This window comes from Solanum dulcamara, chromosome 3 (assembly GCF_947179165.1).
Source record: "Solanum dulcamara chromosome 3, daSolDulc1.2, whole genome shotgun sequence".
NCBI lineage: Eukaryota > Viridiplantae > Streptophyta > Magnoliopsida > Solanales > Solanaceae > Solanum > Solanum dulcamara.
The window spans coordinates 56582306-56606922 of record NC_077239.1 but is presented as its reverse complement, the minus strand read 5'-3'; the positions used below and the strand labels follow the sequence as shown (position 1 = coordinate 56606922).

Below are 24617 nucleotides of genomic sequence, written 5' to 3'. Positions count from 1 at the left end.
CTTAGTACATTCAAAGTACTAACGCATACTCTTTTGCCTACATGATATCACCATGTAGGGAATGGTGCTCTTCCTCGTTCTCCTCCACATGGCTAGTTGATATTTCGTTTGAAGGCTACTTTTGGTGAGTTCCAATATTCTGGGAACAATACTCCATTATCTTTCTAGCTTATGATATGTTGAGATCTTTAGACACTTACTATGGCATTTCTTTCTATTATGATTGAGGGTGAGCTAGAAACTTGTCTTAGCCCTGTTAAATCTTAAAGTTAGAGGTATAGTTGGACATATCTAATTGAATATTTACTATTATGATTTTCGCTTGTTTATTTATTGTTATTACCTATGAAAGGCTAAAGGAATGCTAAGAGGCTTGTTTAAGATACTTTTGGGTTCCTCATTCGATATGTCACGTCTAGGCCCTAGGCTTAGGTTGTGATAAAAACATGCAGATAATAGGCAGAAGCAGCAAGGGGGTCCCAATATATACAAGCCAGGGAAAATGAAATGCACAAAATAAAGTTTCTTGGCCAAGACAACAAGATCTTTGTGCATTTACTAGCTAGATTCCATAGCTATCAAAAAGCTTCACCAAAAAGAGGGGTAGTTAGTTCCTCCCACCACAGTATCTCAGACTTCAAATCAAGCATAAGGATAAAGCACAGGAAGCTAGAAGAAGGAAAGGGATCAGATCTACGGAGATAGCTAGATAGAAAAGGAAATGGGGAAAAAAGAAACTTACACACCTGAGAGTATGGAGCATGCTACTTCAGTCCCTTGGGGATAAATCCCCACTTCCTCAAAGGAAGAAGAGATCAGAAGGAGTAAAAAAAAATCAAAGAAATGAAGCTAGATCAACTTAATTGAGGCTAGTGAAGAAGATAGATAGAGCCAACAAGCAACAAATCAAGGATGGAGCTGGAAGATCACCCAAAGGAGGAACAAGATGAAGCCTCGATTATAGAACAAAGGAAACATAGATCAAGGGGGGTATGGAGGAAAACGGTGAGGGTTTAGAGCTGAAGAGTATTGAATACTCTTTGTGAGCTTTTTCAAGATAGAATAGGGATTCAAAAACCATTTATTGTTCTTGTTCGGATCGGAATTCTTATGGGCCTAGATATTGTATTTTGAAATGGCTGTCCTTTTTTTTTAATTATCAATAAAATCGGTCCAGCAAGGACCAAAATTTACATTTAAAAAATTGTAGTATCAGTTAAATGACCAGGATAAAGAACTCAGTAATGACTAAAAAGAGTCCATACCATTCTTGATTTAGTACCAAAAGAATTCCTCAAGTCTCACAAGTGCGGATTGACTAGGAGAAAGGAATCAAAAGACGAAGATTGACCAAAGGCTAGCCTAGATGAATACCCATTCCTTCTCTTCTCCCTTGGGGATGAACCACGACCTCCCGATGAGTAGATGTTAGCAAACAAGAGGAGAGGCAAAATAAGGGAGAATTAAAGAAACATATCTTAGTACTGTGAAGTAGAAAACAATGATGTGGATGGTTGGACGAGGGGAAATAGAGGATAACATATCCACAACATTAGCTCCTATAGTTGGAGGTTCTGGCGACAACAACTAGAAAGCATTGTGAATCGGCCGAGAAGACAAAGAGACAAGGAGAAGTGTGTTGGATAAGTTCACTTTGTCCAACACCTATTTTTTATGCTTTTATTTTTTGTTTTGAATCGGGTTGTTGGTCCTTTTTTCTTCTTTGCTTCTTTGTAATGTTTAGGGTCTTCGGCCAAATTTCTACATATTACTCTCATTATTAATAAAATGGCCTGAGTGGCCAAAAATTCATTAAAAAGGAAAAAAAATAGAGTACTTTTTCTTAGAATAAGACAATTTTTTTTAATATCAAAGAAAAACATATGTTATTTTTTAAATGAAAAATAATAAAAATTACCCTCAAACTATTTATAATAGTTCAAATATACCCTTCAACTATTTGTTGGATCAAATATACCCTCGTCGTTACCAAAAGAGACCACAAATAGCCTTCCACTTAAATTTTCTAGAACACCACATACTCCTCTCCTCCCCCCCCCCCCCACCCCAACCCTTTCCCAAAAAACTATTTTTTAAAGTTTTACATTTTTTAGGAAGTGGATATAGAGAATCAAAAATGAAAAAAATTCAACATTTTTTTGTAGGGGTGGGGTGTATCGGTTGTGGCAGAAGGGGGTCGTAGGGTAAAAAAATAAAATAAAAATTCAATCTACTTCATATTTAATTTATCTTTTATAAAAAATTAAAAGTTTGAGTGGTTAAAAATTTATAATTTTGGAGGGGATGGTGGGGGTGTGGGAGGGGGGGTCATGGGTATGGGTGGCATAAAAATCCCAAAAAAACAAATTTTAAAACTTTTGTTAAGAATTTTTTGGGGGGTGAGGGGGTGGGGGTTGGGTATGTGGTGGTGTAGAAAATTCAAAAAAAAATAAAAACTTTTAAAAAAAATTGGGGGAGATGGGGTTGGGGGTATGTGGTGTTCTAGAAAATTTTAAAAAATAATAATTAATAATTTTAAAAAATTGGTGGGACTGTGGAGGGAGGGGGCATGTGATAGTGTAGAAAATTTAGAAAAAAATTAAAATTATAAAAAAGGGGTCAAAAATACCCCCTGAACTAAAGACGAAGAGGGAAAGAGGTTGACGCTGTCCATGTAGATATTTTTCCATGAGCTTTAATGGTCAATCGTTAAGTGGAAGGATATTTTTGATTTCTTTTGGTAACGGCGAGGGTATATTCGATTTCAAAAATAGATGAAAGGTATATTTGAACAATTTTAAATAATTCAAGGGTAATTTTGACTTTTTTTCTTTTTTTAAAAGAATTTTACTTGATACTATATGAATACATAATAATTTATTTATTTTATATATATTTATTATTAATTAACATAAAATACATGTGTAAATACATATACTTTAACTAATTAAATTAAAAAAAAGATAAATCTTATGTTGAGCTCGACGTCATTTACATTGACTATTACCATCGACCTCTATTTAATGATAGAATTTTTTTATGTAAAATTTTGAGTCTGTCATGGTTAAACTTAGTCCTATTTGTGCAAATTTGACGACGCGTTCCATTAAAATTGAACTTAGATGGGATTGAACCAAATTGGATCTAATTGACAGGTGTTATTTAACCTTTTATGATAGGGCGACTTGAAGTGAACAGGCAAAAGAGAACATTCGGATACACTAGTGAAGCCAAATAAATGTAAGGTCTTCCACTCATTCCAATATCCCGTTTCTCTAGACCTGCTAATTTTTCTACTTATAATATCCCTTCTCTCTGAATCCCCACAATATCTCTTCATTTCTTCTGTCAATTACAGCCCCAAACTCCCCCTTCCTTTTGTATTTTTTTTGGGTATTCATTTAATCTCATTTTTTATATCTCTATAATTCATCCAGGTGGGTATGTAGAAATTTCTGATGGTGAGTATTTTTTTCTCATTTGGTTGTCTTAAATTTTGAATCTTTAGGTTGATATATCTTCTAGGTGAAAGACTTCTTTTTTTTTCAAATCATCAGTCGTGATTGGGGTGGTAGGATCTATTATATTCCCTCAATGAAGGCATTAGACGAGGAGAGTTTTGGTAATAATAAAGTGGACTGTATTGCGGATGTTGTGAAAGTCCCATTGCAGGGTTTGGGTGAAGATATCAATAGGGAAGGTATTCTCAAAACTCCCTATCGGGTTGCCAAAGCTCTATGAGAAGCCACAAAAGGTGACCGCTTTTTTGGTATTAGCTTTGTTGGTCTTCTGTTTTGCATGCTCACATTTATCCTCATTTTATTGAATCAAGTACTTGTAGAAACTACTGAAGACAATAATAAAGGCACGTAAAAGTTGCATGTTAACTATTTTGATCTCATACTATTTGATTTGCCTCAGAAATAAAACATGCCATTTCTCGACCACTCTTGTAAGGTTCACTCATATTAAAGTTGTTGTCTTATTATACCCTTTGAAGTTGTTCTTTTGTGAAGATTCTACAATAATTAATGCTCTGTCAATCAGTCGTCTCATTTGGCTTAACTAGGTGACTAAGCTTTGTCATTTTCACGATATAATACTGTTTACCGGAAATATCTTGTGGATGTAAACTAAGTTAAAATTTATAAAATGGGGTTCAAGGCAAGTGAATTAAGTCTGATCATGTTTCCTTTGTTTTTCGGCTAAGAGATAATAACAAAAGCATATATAAATAATGTTAAAGACTTAATGTAAAATTATTTGATAATATCAAGATTTGAAGAGCAAAGATGAGAAAGAGATATTATTTATTTAGAACTTGAGATAGCTTGTTACAAATGAGAAAGATGAGATATCTTCTACTCCCATGCAAGGGTTTATTTTTAGGAAAAAATCACTCGGATAAACTTACAATAAGGCTATTCTAGATCCTATTAAAAGCCTATCCTAGATTACACTTGAGAACTATCACGTGGCCACAGGTCAGCACAAGTTTTAGTAGATTAGTGACAGTTTTGTTATCATTGTGCTATACGCCTCGGGTAAGACAGAGTCTGGTCTTGAAGATATCGCTTTCTATTGGCCAAAGGTGGTGTTAGTCGGATCCGGAGACTTCATTAGTTATCTACGGGGAGCTCCTAGCTCTGGGGTTTATCATGGTCCAGAATATGAACAACCTCCACAGGCTTCTCATTCATACCGAGGTCTCTCTTTCAATCATGATTCCAAGAGTTTAGATTAATGTCAGCCTAACCAAGGTCGGGATTTTTACCCCCATACAAATAGTCTAGGTGAGACTACTTTTTTTGTAAATAACATTTCAGTCATATCTTTTATTTTGCTTATTTTTAAGTTCAGTCATATAAATGGGCATAGGGACGAAAGAGATAGACTGAAGTTTTAATAGTTCTTGTAGATCTGGCTCTATCCATCAAACCATTGTTTTGGATGGCGAAAGGCCACAAAAGGCGACAAGGGTCTACCTTGCCACTCGTCGCTCGCCTTTTTGAAGTGTGGTGCCAATTAATACTAAAAAATTAAAATAATTATAGCATGTATAAATAATCAAATCTCAATAGCAACAACATATTAGCAAATATTTCAATTTCATAAACTGACAATAAATTGTACATACAAAAAATCTAGAACTTGAATAAGAAAAAAAACATAACAAAAGTTAAATCAGTGAGAAAAAACCAGAGGTAGAAGTAACTCTGAATTCTGAAGAAGAAGGAAAAAGAAACAGAGGAAGAAGAAAAAGAAGAAATACGTATTGGTTGGACTTTGGAGTCGCCAGAGAAGTCTAGTCGAGTTGACTGGCTGGAGTCGCGTTGACTGGTTGGAGTCGCAATCGTAGTATAAGAGTACAATTGTGCAAATTTGGAAAGAAAACCCTAAAATTACCTTTTTACTCTTAAAAACCTAAATTGGTCGCCTTTTTTTAAATAAAATACAAAAGGCGACACCATGGTGACAATGGTGACAAAGGCGAAAGGCAAGAAATGTGTTACCGCCTAAAACTCTGCCAAGAGAGCACTACTTTACGTTTGATCCTATGTACCCATAGAATGTTATGCCTTCTCCACTTTTGGATCTCGCAAAGAGAGAACGTGTTTTTTTCTCTCTAGTCGAGTCGACTGGTTGGAGTCGCAGTCGTAGTCTAAGAGTACAATTGTGCAAATTTGGAAAGAAAACCCTAAAATTACCTTTTAACTTTTAGGTCTAACTGGATACCTTGAAATGCTCTCATAAAACCCTAAATTGGTCGCCTTTTTTTAAACAAAATACAAAAAGCGACGCCTTTCTTTCCTTTGTTGCCTTTCGCCTTTGTCGCCATGGCGTCGCCTTTTGAAGATTGCCCCTCCACAAAGCTAATAGGCGATGAAGGGTCGCCTCGCCATAGGCGACAAGGCAATCGTCTTTCACAGCACTGCATCAGACTAAAATCACTATATTTGTTTTCTTTGGGTGAGTAATAATTTATTTTGGAGAAACAAGAGTTATGCCTACTAATAATGACAAAATACAGGAGGTGTGATAAAAACGCAGTTTGTGATGGGGGGTTAGACACACGTCACAAGTTCTAAACCTTTCTGCCAGAAAAAAGCATAGAATTTAAGTAGAGAAGGTTATAGGGGCAGATCCATTATCCAATGAGTTCTGAATAGTGCACCATTACCTCTCAAAGATTTCTCAGTTATCAAAAAGATAAATAAATAAAATGGTCTTAGAACAAACATATGTGACACTTAGAAATCTGTAGCTTTAGCTCAGTTGCAAAAATATTTGCATGTCTGTCTCTTGATTTTGCACAAGGGTAAACATGAAAAAACTGTATTTGATGTTATTACTAACATCAATGGACATTAAGGTGAGGATTGAATTTTGATGTTTACTATAAGTTGGAGCATGTGGAATTCATGGTTTACTTTTTGATTTTTGTCGGGGATTAAAAGAAGAAGCAATAATTGACATCCTTAAAAGCTATCTAAAAAATCATTTTTACGTGGAAATGGACACACATGAAAAGTTGACATTCAAGTTTGGAAAGGAGTAAGATGGAGATATTCACTGTCAAAAGAAAATAGAAAACTCTGTTGTGGTGAATTGATGGGGGTAATGCTTTAAATATCATTGTTTGCTTTCACAGTTTTTTGTTATATAAACACTTTCATGTTTTTGTTGCTATATGAAGGTTATAAACAAAAAGTGAACGATGTTGTTCATAGTGCTTTATTCCCTGAAGCTGGGATGGAAGGTGGGAGTGGTCAAGCAGGAGGAGCAGGGGGACTTGTGATAGTTCGTGATCTTGATCTTTTCTCCTACTGTGAGTCTTGCTTGCTTCCTTTCCAGGTTCAGTGTCATGTTGGTTATGTCCCATCTGGGCAAAGAGTTGTAGGACTAAGCAATCTCTCTCGTGTGGCTGATATCTTTTCTAAAAGGCTCCAAGCTCCACAGCGTCTTGCTGATGAAATTTGCACTGCTTTGCAGCATGGAATCAAGCCAACGGGTGTTGCTGTGGTTTTGCAATGTCTGCATATTCAATATCCAAAATTTGAATCAGCCTTGCCAGACACGTCTCACCAAGGATGGGTGAAGATACTAGTCAGCTCAGGTTCTGGTGCTTTTAAAGAAGAGAAGGCTAACATTTGAACTGATTTTTTCCATCTTCTGAAATTCAGAGGCATAGGCAAAGAAAATGCCCATCCTGGGGTTGCTCACCAATCATGGTGTCCTTCTCAGTCTTGTAACAAGTTGGAACAATCACATTCAGCAATGACAAATGCAGTGGTTTCAATACTTGGGTCTTTGGTGGAAGATCCTTCCAGGAATGATCTTATAGGTACTCCATGTCATTTCTTGAAGTGGCTGATGAATTTTAGGAACTCTAATTTGGAGATAAAACTAAATGGCTTTCTTCGAGGTAGAATTAATAATCCAAGTCCTTGTGGTAAGGTTGGCTATACTGAGGACCTTATCTGTTCTGAGCTCAGTTTACCATTCTGGTCTCTATGTGAATATCATTTACTTCCTTTTCAAGGTGTTGTGCATATTACTCTTCAGATAGAGTTGATGCTGTTGGAAGAACCATATTGCAGTCAGTTGTACATTTTTATTGTTAGAAAACTGTATTTAAAATATTAAACAGTAACAAAAAACTTCTGAAAGTAATAAAGACAGAATCTGAAATAAAAGATAGAACCAGAACAGAAAATAAGAACAGTGTTTGATAAAATTATATATGAACAAGAAACCGAGCCACTGAATGCACAGTGTGTCCTTAAGGAAATTATTCCCCTCAATGTACCAAAGGTTTTTGGAATCTTTTCTCCCAGGATAGAACGATTTACTCACCAGAATAGCGGTACAGCAAATTATGGTGACTGCGAACTACTTGATGGTTGTATATCACACGAGTTTTAGGAAGTGCAGAAAGAAGAAGAAGAAGATGTTTCAGGAAAAATTCGTATGTTACATTCTGAGGATTAAGAGACATATATAGACTGTTTGCACCTTTTAAGAAAAGGCATCTGTTGGGAAAAGATTTGTCTGTTGAGAAAAGGTTTGCAACTTTTCGGACAAGGTTGCAACCTTTCAAAAATCTGTTGGAAAAACGGAGGCAAATATTTTAAATTAATCCGGGAAAGAAACGGGTCGCGGGTCAGGATTTTTTCACTTAATTAATTAAATAAATAAATAATATTAATTAATTAAAATTTAAAGAAAATTTGGTCCAAAAAGATTATCAATCAATCATATCAATTGACCAAATCCAAATTCAAATCCAAATCCAAATCCAAATCCGAAGCCGAAGCTGAAGCCGAAGTCGAAGTCGTAGCCGTAGCCGTTGCCGTAGCCGTAGCCGAAGCTGAAGCAGAGCCGAGCCGATCAAGCGACGACGACAATGGCGCGAGGGGAGACCCTCTTCTTGACCCTTTAGCAACATGAATGAGTGCTTCTTCTTTTAAGAAGGAGACTTTTCATTTCCACCACCTATGTGGGATCAAAGCTTATTTAAAAAAGCAAGAGAGAACAAATCATTTTTTCTCTCCATTTCTTTTTCCCTCAATTTCTCATTCAAACTATCAATTAAACCCAATAATCTCCCACATGAATGGGGAATATCTACAAGATAAAGGAATGCATGAATAAGTGTGTGATATACAAGCGAAGATTAATTGCATCTGAATAAGTAGGTTTCCCTTTGAACTTTCCATAGTGAACTTATATAGGAAATACTCGATCAATCAGTAGATGCGATATCTTTGAACCGTCGAACTTTGTTGTATAACTAGACAACATAAGTCGCACAATTAATCATCAACCATCTATAGTTCTCACGGTTGTGTTCGTTTCAGCCATGAACACCGCCTGATTTCGTGAATGCATAGAGAATGGGCCTTTGCTGTCATTCCCCTTGAAGCGGCTTATACTTCACATTCACATAGGTGATTTCTAAACGTGTAGTCCTATAGACATACTATCTAGTCATTTTTCCGTCAGACTTAGATAATCATTAAAAAACCTTTAAAGCTTTATTAACTCATTAAAAAACCTTAAGGTTTTATCCTTTATTTCTGAACATTGTCATCATCACGAGAATGGATTGAGTTATTTGACAATGTTGAACCGCCAATCATAATTTTATTTGATCTCTTTGAACCTAGTTCTTGGGATCTCCAGTCTACTAGGTAGAGTTACCGCCATGTTGACTTGTCCTAGGACTTAACCCCATTCCCCTTGATGATCTTTCAACAGCCTCTCTAGATAGGCCTTTTGTTAGTGGATCTGATACGTTATCTCTTGACTTTACGTAGCCAATAGTGATAACACCACTAGAGAGTAGTTGTCTAACAGTATTATGTCGCCGTCGAATGTGACACGATTTTCCGTTATACATAACATTTCCTGCCCTCCCTATTGTCGCTTGGATATCACAATGTATACATATGGGTGCCAAAGGTTTGGGCCAAAATGGAATATCTTCCAAAAAATTTCGAAGCCATTCAGCTTCTTCACCAGCCTTGTCTAAAGCTATAAATTCAGACTCCATTGTAGAGCGGGCGATGCATGTCTGTTTTGATGATTTCCAAGACACTGCTCCTCCACCAACGGTGAAAACATATTCACTTGTGGATTTAACTTCAGATGATCCGGTGATCCAGTTTGCATCACTATATCCCTCAATTATTGTGGGATATTTATTATAATGCAAAGCATAGTTTTGGGTGTGTTTCAAATACCCCAAGACTCGTTTCATTTCCATCCAATAAGTTTGATTAGGATTATTCGTGAATCGACTCAACTTGCTAATAGCACATGCTATATCTGGTCGTGTACAATTCATAATATACATCAAACTTCCCAAAACTCGTGCATAGTCTAATTGTGAGTCACTTTTACCTTCATTCTTTTGAAGTGCAAAACTTACATCAATTGGAGTTTTTGCAACATTGAAATTTAAATATTTAAACTTATCAAGTATATTTTCAATATAATGTGACTGTGATAATGCTAGACCTTGTGGAGTTTTATGGATCCTAATTCCTAAGATCAAGTCAGCAACCCCTAAGTCTTTCATGTCAAATTTGCTAGCAAGCATATGTTTCGTAGCATTTACATCAGCAATGTCTTTACTCATTATCAACATGTCATCAACATATAAACAAACAATGACTTCATAATTTGGAGTATTTTTAATGTAAACACATTTGTCACACTCATTAATCTTAAATCCATTTGTCAACATTGTTTGGTCAAATTTCGCATGTCATTGTTTAGGTGCTTGTTTAAGTCCATAAAGTGACTTAATAAGTTTGCACACTTTCCTTTCTTTACCTGGAACTACGAAACCCTCAGATTGTTCCATATAAATTTCTTCCTCCAATTCTCCATTTAAGAAAGCCGTCTTAACATCCATTTGATGGATTTCAAGACCATATACAGCTGCAAGTGCCACTAATATCCGAATAGATGTTATCCTTGTTACCGGCGAGTATGTGTCAAAGTAATCAAGACCTTCTTTTTGTCTATAACCTTTGACCACAAGTCTTGCCTTATATTTATCAATAGTGCCATCAGCTTTCATTTTCCTTTTAAATATCCATTTTGATCCTAAAGGTTTATTTCCAGGAGGAAGATCAACCAATTCCCATGTATGGTTATTCAAAATTGATTGAATCTCACTATTGATTGCCTCTTTCCAAAATGTTGAATCAGAAGAAGACATTGCAGCTTTAAATGTTTGAGGCTCATTTTCAAGCAAGAATGTCACAAAATCTGGTCCAAAGGAAGTAGATATCATTTGACGTTTGCTACGCCTTGGATCCTCTTCGGTTGGTTTACTTTCCTCTTCAACTTCTCTTGGTCGTTTAGATCTTTCACTTGAGGATTCACATTTAGTTTTATACGGATAAATATTTTCAAAAAATTCAGCATTATCTGATTCAATTACCGTATTAACATTAATTTCAGGATTGTCCGATTTGTGAACCAAAAATCGACAAGCTTTGTTGTTTGTAGCATAGCCAATAAAAACACAATCCACGGTCTTTGGTTCAATTTTTACCCTTTTGGGCAAAGGAACTTGGACCTTTGCTAAACACCCCCACACTTTGAAATATTTCAAGTTGGATTTTCTTCCTTTCCATAGTTCATATGGAATAGTTTGTATTTTGCTGTGGGGTACTCTGTTAAGTATTCGATTAGCTGTAAGGATAGCTTCCCCCCACAAGTTCTGCGGTAAACCAGAACTTATTAATAAAGCATTCATCATTTCTTTTAATGTTTGGTTTTTCCTTTCCGCAATTCCATTTGATTGAGGTGTGTAAGGGGCAGTAGTTTGATGAATAATTCCATATTCTAAACATATCTTTTCAAAAGGAGATTCGTATTCTCCACCCCTATCACTTCTAATCATTTTTATCTTTTTATTCAATTGATTTTCTACTTCGTTTTTGTATTGCTTAAATGCATCAATTGCTTCATCCTTACTATTAAGCAAATATACATAATAATATCAAGTCCAATCGTCAATAAAAGTTATAAAATGCTTATTTCCACCACGAGTTGGTGTAGACTTCATATCACAAATGTCTATGTGAATCAATTCTAAGGAACTAGAATTCCTTTCAATAGATTTATAAGGATGCTTAGCATACTTAGATTCAACACATACTTGACATTTTGATTTATTGCAATCAAAGTTAGGCAATATATTTAAATTAATCAGTTTTCGCAAGGTTTTATGATTGACATGTCCTAAACGTGAATGCCATAAATTATTTGACTCAAGTAAGTAAGAAGAAGCTTGAACTTTATTATCATCAACAACCATTATATTTAGTTTGAAAAGACCCTCAGTGAGGTAGCCTTTTCCTAGATACATTTTATTCTTACTGACAACTACTTTGTCTGAAACTAGAACACACTTGAATCCATTTTTTATAAGAAGGCCGGCAGACACCAAATTCTTTCGCATTTCTGGAACATGATACACTTTGTTCAACGTCACCACCTTGTCGGATGTCATTTTTAGAAATACTCTCCCATATCCTTCAATCTTAGCAGTTGCAGAATTTCCCATATAGATCGTCGCATCAGGTGCTGCAGGGGAATAAGTAGAGAAGGCTTCTCGGATTGCACACACATGCGAAGTAGCTCCCGAATCAAGCCACCATTTTTTGGGATTACCTACTAGGTTGCATTCTGATAGCATTGCACACAGATCATCTATACCTTCTTTATTTTCCACCATATTGGCTTGTCCCTTTCTCTTGTCCTTTTTTGGAAGACGACAATCTAGAGCTTTATGGCCAACTTTCCCACAATTATAACAATTGCCCTTGAACTTTTTCTTGTTCTGCTCCTGATTCTTTCCAAAAGGTTGCTTCCTTTTCTTATTCTTTGGAGCAGCATCTTCAACGATGTTCGCTCCCATAATTGTTGAATTTCCACACGACTTCTTTTCTGCTATTTTATTATCTTCCTCAATCTTGAGACGAATCATAAGATCTTCCAACTTCATTTCCTTACGCTTGTGCTTTAGATAATTTTTGAAATCTCTCCACGAAAGAGGCAACTTTTCTATCATCGCAGCCACTTGAAATGCTTCATTAACTATCATACCTTCAGCAATAAGGTCATGAAAAATAAGTTGTAGTTCTTGAACTTGGATTCCAACAGTTCTGCTATCTATCATTTTATAGTCTAAGAACTTAGAAACCACAAATTTTTTCAAGCATGCGTCTTCAGTCTTGTACTTCTTCTCAAGTGCATCCCACAATTCTTTAGAAGTTTTCACAGCACTGTAGACATTGTACAAATCATCATCCAAAGCACTTAGGATGTAGCCCTTGCATAGAAAATCTGCTTGTGTCCATGCCTCAATAATCATAAATTTTTCATTGGCCGGCATATCAGCAGCGGGCACAGGAGGGTCTTCGTTGGTGAACTTCTGCATACCAAGAGTGGTAAGTCAAAAGAACACCCTTTGCTGCCATCCTTTGAAGTTGGCTCCAGAAAATTTTCCTAGTTTTCTGCCGGTGGCACAGAAGCACGGCTTGTTGCAACAACAGTCGCAGAAGTAGTAACAGTATCACTTGTCATTTCTTTTCACTGTCAAAATAGACAAACTGTTTTAATATTTCAAAATATCAGACCTTTTACAAAAAAAACAACGATGAAGTTTTTATACTCTTCAAATCGTTGTACAAGTATGAACTTTAATATTCCAACGAAGTTTTTATACTCTTCAAGTCAGAATATTTATTTCATACGGAGTAGAAAACTACACAAGTTTTAGTCTCCAAAAACATAATACAGTTTAATCAGAAAAATAAAATAACGTTAATTTCCTTAAGATTGTTAGAAAACTGTATTTAAAATATTAAACAGTAACAAAAAACTTCTGAAAGTAATAAAGACAGAATCTGAAATAAAAGATAGAACCAGAACAGAAAATAAGAACAGTATTTGGTAAAATTATATATCAACAAGAAACCGAGCCACTGAATGCACAGTGTGTCCTTAAGAAAATTATTCCCCTCAATGTACCAAAGGTTTTTGGAATCTTTCCTCCCAGGATAGAACTATTTACTCACCAGAATAGCGGTATAGCAAATTATGGTGACTGCGAACTACTTGATGGTTGTATATCACATGAGTTTTAGGAAGTGCAGAAAGAAGAAGAAGAAGATGTTGTTTCAGGAAAAATTCGTATGTTACATTCTGAGGATTAAGAGACATATATAGACTGTTTGCACCTTTTAAGAAAAGGCATCTGTTGAGAAAAGGTTTGTAACTTTTCGGACAAGGTTGCAACCGAAGCCGAAGCCGAAGCCGAAGCCGAAGCCGAGCCGAGCGAGCGACGACGACGACGGCGCGAGGGGAGACCCTCTTCTTGACCCTTTAGCAACATAAATGAGTGCTTCTTCTTTTAAGAAGGAGACTTTTCATTTCCACCACATATGTGGGACCAAAGCTTATTTAATAAAGCAAGAGAGAACAAATCATTTTTTCTCTCCATTTCTTTTTCCCTCAATTTCCCATTCAAACTATCAATTAAACCCAACATTTATGGCTTCAAACTCCAAGTACAGGAGAGGCTTACCAGGCAGATCGCGGAGACTATTTCATTGCTTTTAGGGGAAAATATAATGGTAGTTGTGGAAGCAAGTCACACATGCATGATATCTATAGGAATTGAGAAGTTTGGGAGCAGTACAGCTACAATTGTTGTGTTGGGTCGTTTTTCCAGTGACCCTACTGCGAGGGCAGAGTTTTTGCAGAACCTTCCAAACTTTTGTTCTTCATGAAAATGACGTCTTCTGCATAAGGAAATATATAGATTGTGTCAAGAGTTTCAGATTGGTTGAGGGAATGGGTTGTTGTCTCCTTACGTGGACTTGAACAATTCTTACCCATGAGCTAAGTTTTAGGGTTGAGTTAAGCCTAAAATTCATTTTTAAAACAGGCTGCAACGAGCATAGTTGCCCATCCTCCAACGAGCATATCAGACTCACGATGACATCAAAGAATGTTATACTATTACAGCAATACAATACAACATGGACATCAAATATTCTATTAATTTTTTCATCCTTGTTAGTGTATCATAAACAAGGGCTTATACACGGTAACCTTCTACTCCTTGCCCTTGATCTTCAATGTGTCATACTTGGTGCCACATATATAGCTTCTTATTGATTAATCAAAAGTTTCTGCTACTAGCTATATTTATGTTACTCTAAATCTCTGGGTTGAGTTCATTGCAATTCCAAATATATTGTGATCTTGCTGATCCGGAGCGCTTGACGGAGGGACTGTTTTGTTTTCCATGTTACTGTGTTAATTTACTTTGGTCTTAGAGCACAGCCACTTCAAATGGAACTGGAATTTAGTTTCTGATGCTGCTTCACCTATACATACATAGCTCTACGTCTCCATTTAGCCAGTAACCTTAGAAAAACTTTGACCAAGAGTTCCCTATTTCTGTAACGTGATTTGATAAAGGAAAAGAAATTTGGTCCTACAAAAACTCCTTTCTCCCAAATTTTTGGACGAAAAGGGTGAAGTCACTTACGCCCCAATTTTGCTTTAGAAATCAAACTATCATCTCAGAACAATATACATTCTCGTACACTGATTATATACGAACAACAACAACCCAGTGAAATTCTACAACGTGGAGTCTGGGAAGGATAAAGTGTACGCAGACCTTACTCCTACCAAGGTAGGATGGCTGTTTTCGAAAGATCCACGGCTCAATAAAAGCATAGAAAGAGGTTAGATAAGGCATATATGGAAAAGCAAATAACGAGAGCGACATAGATAAAATAGATTAATCAAAACACAGAAAATGATAGATAATAATAGAAATCGGAGCACAAGAAATTATAGTGCGCTAATGCGCCTACTAATAGAAAGAACGAGACTATGTACTAACGTTCTACCCTAATGTGGTCCTCCACACCCTCCTATCCATATATTTGTACAAAACCTATATTTGATTAAACTACATGTTTTTGCCATGCAATTTTTTTTTTTAATATCAAGGTATTTTTGGCCATCTTTATTATTATTTAAATTAGTGAAAGACAAAAATTAAAGATCACATATTTGAAGTATAAAATTAAAGACCAGCGAATGACGCATTTTGCATCCGTATTTTCAAGATTTTTATCCAAACTGATAATGATTATTATCTTAGAGCTCTGTGTATGAGTATTTATCTCCTTATCCATGCCTTTTTTCTTTCATCAAAATCTCCTATAAAATACTCTAGGAAAACAACTCAATTATAAAACTAAAAAATGCCAATGAATTGAAAAAAAAAATCACAATATTATTACTTATGCACTAATAATCTTCTGATTCACTGATAATTAGTAGTACTAATAGTAACTATTACTCCACAAAATTTAATTTCTTATTATCTAACAAGATATAGTGTTTCATAATACACATAAATTACACTTTTTTAAAAAACAAAAGTTTGAAAATTCGATGATAAAGAATGAATAACAATCTCACTTTTCTCTTCATATTAAATTTGACTTATATTCATTTGCTTTGCAGATCGGATTGGCCCTCTTTTAATTGGGGCTGTATCTATAAAACCCAAAAAAAAAGAAGTTAAAATATAGAATAAAAAAAATATCACTCATCCAAAAGTTAGGTTTTTCGATAATTATGAATTTTATATTTTGGAAATTTACAAAAATCCTACTAGTTTAGGAGCTAATTACTTAGATACAGTCTAGTTTGTAATATTACAAATTTTATCAGATTTTGGTGCTTTCATATATGTTTAGTTACATATATATATCTTGTGATGCATGAATTCAAAATTATGTATAATTTATTCTAGATATATTATAGCTAAGTGGATTCACATGTATCCGAGATAAATAGACAAATCTCGTTCGTCTCCCTCCCATCTCGCTCACCACTCTCATATGTATCTAGTATCCTAGATACATGTGAATCACATCAGATACATACAAATACATGTATGTAGTGTGTATTTGTATTTATATGTATCTAGTGTAATTCGCATATAACTGGGACACATAACTATTTCGCTCACTTTTCTCTCCATCTCGCTCACTTCTCTCCTTGTTTTAGTATTTCTAATAGTAAAAATACATGTATCTAAATGTATCTACCTTAATATATGATAGAAAACTCTTAATTGGTGATAAGATATGTAGTTATTTAAAAATATAAATAGAATTAATATATATGTGAAAGTTTTGTGATATTTCCGTTGAAAAAACTTAGTTAAGTGAGTTTGGTAAAAAACAAAAAACAAATCATAATTATGTGGCTATTTATGACCGAGACTCTGTTGATTGGTGGTTCGGCCACGAGACCATTATGGAATGCTCATCAGCTCACCGTTCATCCTACCTACCATTCTACAATCCTCCATTCTTCACATGTTTTTACTTTCTTGTGTACTCCTATATATATATATGTAATTCTTCGTATAGTCAACCGCACTAGCTCTCAATATTAATTATGGAGATCAATGGGAACTCAAATGACGTTCTTCACGTAGTTATGTTCCCTTTTTATGCATTTGGTCATATTAGTCCATTTGTTCAACTTGCTAACAAGCTCTCCTCTCATGATGTCAAAATTTCATTTTTCACTGCATCTGGCAATGCAAGCAGAGTCAAATCTATGCTGAATTCTGCTCCAACTACTCATATTGTCCCTCTCACTCTTCCTCAAGTTGAAGGATTACCTCCTGGTGCTGAAAGTACTGCAGAATTGACACCAATAACTGCTGAATTTCTCAAAGTTGCTTTAGACCAAATGCAACCACAAATCAAGTCTTTACTTTCTAATCTCAAACCCCATTTTGTTCTCTTTGATTTTGCTCAAGAATGGCTCCCTAAAATGGCTGATGAATTAGGGATCAAGACTGTTTTTTACTCTGTTTTTGTTGCACTTTCCACTGCTTTTCTTACTTGTCCTGCTAGAGTTCTTCAACCCAAAAAATATCCATCTCTTGAAGACATGAAAAAACCTCCACCTGGATTTCCTCACACCTCTGTTACCTCAGTCAAAACCTTTGAAGCTCAAGATTTTCTATATATTTTCAAGAGTTTCCATGGAGGTCCTACTGTATACGACCGCGTACTCTCAGGACTCAAAGGATGCTCTGCTATACTTGCCAAGACTTGTTCTCAAATGGAAGGCCCTTACATAGAATACGTAAAATCACAGTTCAAGAAACCTGTTTTTCTAGTAGGACCAGTAGTCCCTGATCCACCTACAGGGGAATTGGAAGGGAGATGGGCTAATTGGTTAAACAAATTTGAAACTGGAACAGTTATTTATTCTTCTTTCGGAAGTGAAACATTCTTGAATGATGATCAGATAAAAGAACTAGCTTTAGGTTTGGAAGAAACAGGGCTCCCTTTCTTTCTTGTCTTGAATTTTCCAGCTAATGTTGATGTCTCAGCTGAACTAAACAGAGTTTTACCAAAAGGGTTTATGGAGAGAGTGAAAGAAAGGGGGATTATTCATTCAGGTTGGGTGCAGCAACAACACATACTTGCACATTCTAATGTAGGTTGTTATGTATGTCATGCAGGGTTCAGTTCAGTTATAGAGGCATTAGTGAATGATTGTAAAGTTGTTATGTTGCCACAGAAAGGTGATCAGTTCTTGAATGCAAAGCTAGTGAGTGGGGATATGAAAGCTGGGGTGGAGGTAAATAGGAGGGATGAAGATGGCTATTTTGGTAAACAAGATATTAAAGAAGCTGTGGAGATGGTGATGGTGGAGGTTGACAAGGACCCAGGTAAATTATGTAGGGAAAATCAGAAGAAATGGAAGGAGTTTCTGTTGAATAAGGATATACAATGCAAGTTTATTGAGGATTTAGTTAATGAAATGATGGTCATGGCTAAGGTCTCTAAGTAACTAAGCTAAGATATGTCAATGCTCATTCACCTTTCAGTATTGTAATACTAGTATAGTTGGCATTATTACCATCAATTAAGCATTTTCCAATGTACCCGCTTTTGTATTTTCACTTTCATCACCAATCAGCATAATGTCAAATTGGCATTGTGTTTTTGCTTCTTGCTTTTCTCTTTTCTCTTTTTTCTTTTTTCCTCCCAGGTGATGTGAAGAACCAATATTTTGCTTTTAATGATTTTATTTAAGTATAATATATAAAATATTATATATACCATTACCATATAATAATGACACCAAGGAGAAGGAATACCACTTTGCACAAATTCCAGGTTATTTTTATAATAATCTAATCACATTAATGATCGTCTTTCTTCCTTGAACTTATTTTTTGTTGAAGCTTCTCTCGACATTAATGGCGCTCTTTTGTATTGATGCCTTGGATGTAAGTCAGGTTTAATGGATCTTCATAATGGGATGGGTCGTATTTTAATATATAGATTGGGTAGAATATTAAATAGAGAGTAGAAATTTAATTGTAATAAAAATATATACATGGTGGTGCCAATAGGATAAGAAAACTGGAAACATAATACTTAACTTTGTAATGACAAATATATGCCCAAAGTTTGGGATTACAAAATCAAATATATCAAAAAAGTATAACGAGGGACAAATATAATCTTTTTCTAAAAGTGTAGGAGTAAATATGACTCTTTTTTCAATACTACAACGCACTGCAGGCCCATAACGCATCCAATAGAATTTTCTTCATCCATATCCAAAACTTAAATTTGTAGACTTTTTAATTTTTTAAACTGAATTCCATGTAACTAATTAAATAGGAAAATAGAATTATCCACAGACCATAATAATTTACGTAATCAAGTGTTGCAACTGTTTCATTTTTCATTTGTTTGGTATAACAGATTTTAAATAATGAGGAAAAAAAAGTTTTAAAATGAGGAGGAAATCTAAAAAAGGAGAAAAAAATAAATGGTCATAAAGGTCCATCCATTTTTTTCATTATGCCCGAAACTTTCTTCAAATTATCCTTAAGAACATAACTCAACCGTCAAAACTCAAAAGTTGAATTACTGAGGTAGTGTTTGATTTCAAAGTCTCAAATATTTTTGACTGAAATTTTGGTGAAATTTCACTATACATTTGATCATAAATTTTTAAAGAATATTTAATTTTTTAAAAAAATATTATTTCGTATTCGTAAGTTTTTAAAATTATTTAAAATATCCATAAATTTGTATTATTATTTTATAATGAACATGTTTTGTTAAAAAAATCTTATAACATAATTGATAATAATTAATAATAACAAAATAATAATATGGCAAGAACAATACATAAATCGCATTAAAAATAAATTATTATTTTTTTCAATTTTGTCATTCAAACTATTCTTTTCCAGAAAAGGTAGTAACAAACTATTCTTTTATTCATAGATAGAGATGTTATTTAATGGTGTTGGTTGGCAACATTAATGGAGTAAGTTGGTAGATAAATATTAGTTGAAATTAATAAATGTTGGTATTTTATAAAATATAAAGTTTGGAGTAATTTTTAAATTTTAAAAAATTCTCAAATATTAAAACTTGGCCCAAATACTAATTTTTTATAGAACTTGGGAATTTGAGATATTTACCAAGTTATAAGGCTAAACACTAATTCCTAAGTTTTTTTCAAGTTTTTTCGAAAAAAATTTGAGGTCAAACAACGCCGAAGATGTGCCTAAAAAATTGATTGACCAATTTATTCTGAAAGAAAAAATATATTTCATTAAAAAATTATTTTTAATACATTGAACTAAACGTGGAGAATTCTTTTATCTACCTATAGTTATTGGAGGTGTAAATTTGCTTAGTAATTAAAATTATTTTCTTTCCTTATTCTTTGTTTCTTTCATCGTCTCCCAGTAATAGTAATCCCCATAATTATCTTTATAGAAAAAATTACGTGAATTCACAAATATTATTAGTATATTATTTAATAAAGCTATAGTTTCAAAAAAAAAATTATGCAAATTGGCTATAGTTTAATGAAATTTGTTATTATACAAATCTGGGGGCTCATATATAAATCTGGAAGCGAATATACAAATAGCTAAATCAAATTTATATTTTCTTCTGTATTTGTATATATTTCAGAGCTCATATACAAATCTGTGGGGGCACATATACTAATCTCTAAAGGTTTTTATTTTTATATAAAGAGAATTTAGCGGCTCATATACAAATCTCTAAAGTAAATTTGTATTTGTATATACAATTTCTCTGAAAATTCAGTTTATATAATGCAGCGAGATATACAAACGAAAATTGACATACTAACTGAAACTATTGTTATGAAATATAATCAAGCAAATTGTAGGTAATAATCCTAATTATCTTTCAAATCTTTGTTATTTTTGAAAGTTCCTCTATTCTTTATATTTTACTGATACATTTTGTGTTTGGTTTGTATCAACTAGCGATGTATCATGAAAAAGACTTATGTATCAGCATACTGCTTTTTTTGTTGTGTTCATTACATATTAGGTGTTATAAACTGATTCATAAGTTTTGTTGATATTACAATATTTGTTTTGTATCAACTAGCGATGTATCATAAAAAGGACTTATGTATCAAATCGCGATGTATCAGCATCATTCGTATGTATCAAAAATCTAAAAAAAAAAGAGAAAATTCAGATAATTACCAAAAAAATTGGGATAAATTATAATTGAACTTTTGCACAATCTTTTCTCATTCCTTAATAGATCTATACAAAACATTATTAAGATCACATATCATTTCTTTTCAAGTTTGTGGCCCAAATAAGCAAATATGCTAAAATCAAATTGGTCTTTACTAGTAAATCGATTAAAGAAAAGAAAACTACACAAAATAGACCCAATTATGAAATTATTTATTTAAATTATATTTAATTCAAAGTATTTATCCTTAATGAATTCATGAACTAAATTATTTACCAACAACAACAACCTAGTGAAATTCCACAACGTGGGGTCTGGGGAGGGTAAAGTGTACGCAGACCTTACTCCTACCAGGATAGGACGGTTATTTCCGAAAGATCCTCGTCTCAAAAGAAGCATAAAAAGAGGTTAGATAAGACTAAGAAGTTTAAAGCGATATGGGAAAGCAAATAACGAATAATGCAAATAACGAAAGCGGCACAGATAAAATAGAGTAATCAAAGTACAGAAAGTAATAGAAGGATAATAACAGAAGTCAGGGCACAAGAAATTATAGTGTGCTAATGCGCCTACTAATACGAAAGAATAACGAGACTATGTACTAGTTTTCTACCCTAATATGGATCCTCCACACCCTCCTATCTAAGGTCATGTCATTGGTAAGCTGTAATTGCGCCATGTCCTGTCTAATCACCTCTCCCTAATATTTCTTCGGCCTATCCCTACCTCTTCTGAAATCATCCATGGCCAACCTCTCACACCTCCGCACTGGGGCATCTGTGTCTCTCTTCTTCACATGCCCAAACCATCTTAATCACATTTTTTGCATCTTGTCTTCCACCGAGGCCACTCCTACCTTGTCCCAAATAGTCTCATTTCTAATTATGTCGCTCCTGGTATGCCCACACATCCATCTCAACATTCTCATCTCGGCTACTTTCATCTTTTGAACGTGACAGACCTTATCTGGCCAACACTCCGCCCTATATAACATAGCCGGTCTAACCACCACTTTATAGAACTTGCCCTTAAGTTGTGGTGGAACCTTCTTTTCACATAGCACACCGGAAGCGAGCCTCTATTTCATCCACCTTGCCCCAATACGATGTGTGACATCATCGTTAATCTCCCTTTTGCCTTGCATGATAGACCTAAGGTACTTGAAACTACTTTTCTTTTGGATGGCCTGGTCACCAAGCATAACTTCTGCGCCAACCTCCTAAGATGTCTCACTAAACTTTCACTCTAAGTACTCTGTCTTGGTCCTACTCAACTTAAACCCTTTAGACTCCAAGGTATGTCTCCAATCCTCCAGCTTAGCGTTAACTCAGCTACGAGTCTCATAGATCAGGACTATGTCGTCCACAAAAAGCATACACCATGGCACCTCACCTTGAATTTTTCGCGTCAATCCATCCATCACCAAGACAAAGAAAAACGGATTAAGGGCTGATCCTTGATGCTACCCCATCACAACTGGAAGTGCTCTAAGTCCCCTCCTACTGTTCTTACCCTGGTTTTGGCACCCTCATACATTCCTTGATCACCCTAATGTATGTCAAAGGTATACCTTTAGCCTCCAAACATCTCCATAGTATTTCTCGTGGAACTTTATCGTAAGCCTTTTCTAGATCGATGAATACCATATGCAAGTCCCTGTTCCTCTCCCTATACTGCTCCACCAGTCTCCTCATAAGATGAATGGTTTCTGTAGTTGAGCTTCCTGGCAAAAAATTCTAATTGGTTCTCTAAAATAGACACGCTTCTCCTAAACCTCATATCCACCACTCTTTTCCACACTTTCATAGTATAGCTTAGAAGCTTGATACCTTTATAGTTGTTGCGGCTCTGGATATTTCCCTTGTTTTTGTATAAAGTGATCATTACGCTCAACCTTCATTCTTCAGGAATCGTTGGTGTCTTAAAGATGACATTAAATAACCTAGTCAACCACTCCAAACCTACCGAGTTCGCGCTCTTCCAAAATTCCCAACAATCTCGTCAGGTCTGATCGCTCTTCCCCAGCGCATCCTACGCACAACACCCTTAACCTCTTCGATCGAAATACTCCTGCAATACCCAAAATCGTGAAGCCTCTCTATATGTTTTAAATCTTCCAACACAATCTCTCTGTCCCCTTCTTCATTCAAGAGTTTATGAAAGTACGACTGTCATCTTTGTTTAATGAGGGTCTCCTCTATCAATACTTTTCCATGCTCGTCCTTAATGCACTTCACTTGATCCACATGGCCTGCCCTTCGCTCTTTTACCTAATTTTCTTCTTTTATTTTGTGCATGACGTCATTATGATGTCAGCATCACTGTTATGAATTAACTCTATGTGATACTACATCGGTATATTGATATTCTATCAGTATCATATAAGATTGAACTCTTTATAAGAAATAAAAATGAAACAATTAATAGAAAATTAGTAAAGCACAATCTTATTTATTAAACTCTAAATTAGTAGAAAATATATTTTTTGTGCAGAACGTCATTATGATGTCAGCATCACTGTTATGAATTAATTTTATGTGATACTAAATCGGTATATTGATATTCTATCAGTATCATATAAGATTGAACTCTATTTTTTAAGAAATAAAAATGAAACAATTAATAGAAAATTAGTAAAGCACAATCTTATTTATTAAACTCTAAATTAGTAGAAAATATATTTTTTGTGATAGGATTGAGTTTAATCTTCTGTGATACTCTATCGGTATATTGACATTCTATTAGTATCACATAATGTGGACGCCGACATCAGCATGACATCAACGTGTAAATTTTAAAATTAAATTTATACAATAACAACAACCCAGTAAAATCCCACAATGTGGGGTCTGAGCAGGGTAAAGTGTACGCAGACTTTATTCCTATCAAGGTAGGACGACTGTTTCTGAGAGACCCTCGGCTCAATAGAAACATAAAAAGAGGTCAGATAAGGCTAAGAAGTACAACAAGTTCAAAGCGTTATGTGAAAGCAAATAAAGCAAATCAAATAACAAAAGTATAAAAGATAAAATAGAGTAATCAAAGTACAGAGAGTAGTAGATAGTAACAGAAATCAGAGCACAACAAATTATATTGCCCTAATGCGCCTACTAATAAGGAAGAATAACGAAACTTTGTACTAGCCTTCTACCCTAATATGGATCCTCGACACCCTCCTATCTAAGGTCATGTCCTCGGTAAGTTGTAATTGCGCCATGTCCTGTCTAATCACCTCTCCCTAATATTTCTTCGGCCTACCCCTACCTCTTTTGAAACCATCCATGGCCAACCGCTCACACCTCCGCACTGGGGCATCTGTGTCTCTCCTCTTCACATGCCCAAACCATCTCAATCACATTTTTTGCATCTTGTCTTCCACTGAGACCACTCTTACCTTATCCCGAATAGCCTCATTTCTAATCTTGTCTTTCCTGGTATGCCCACACATCCATCTCAACATTCTCATTT

The 24617-nt window shown here is 34.9% G+C and overlaps 1 protein-coding gene and 1 pseudogene across 1 annotated transcript; both read left to right on the top strand.

Moving 5' to 3' along the window:
• The first annotated feature begins 3594 nt into the window (after positions 1–3594).
• On the top strand, positions 3595–14318 carry LOC129883580 (GTP cyclohydrolase 1-like; annotated as a pseudogene).
• Positions 14319–16984: 2666 nt separating this feature from the next.
• LOC129882623 (anthocyanidin-3-O-glucoside rhamnosyltransferase) lies at positions 16985–18602 on the top strand. Its single transcript, XM_055957002.1, has one exon. The coding sequence runs from the start codon at positions 17026–17028 to the stop codon at positions 18439–18441; it is 1416 nt and encodes a 471-aa protein (XP_055812977.1). The 5' UTR covers positions 16985–17025; the 3' UTR covers positions 18442–18602.
• The last annotated feature ends 6015 nt before the right edge of the window (positions 18603–24617 follow it).

What these genes read in the sequence shown, in the direction of transcription:
- LOC129882623 (XM_055957002.1), top strand. Translation starts at nt 17,026, where the DNA reads ATGGAGATCAATGGGAACTCAAATGACGTTCTTCACGTAGTTATGTTC.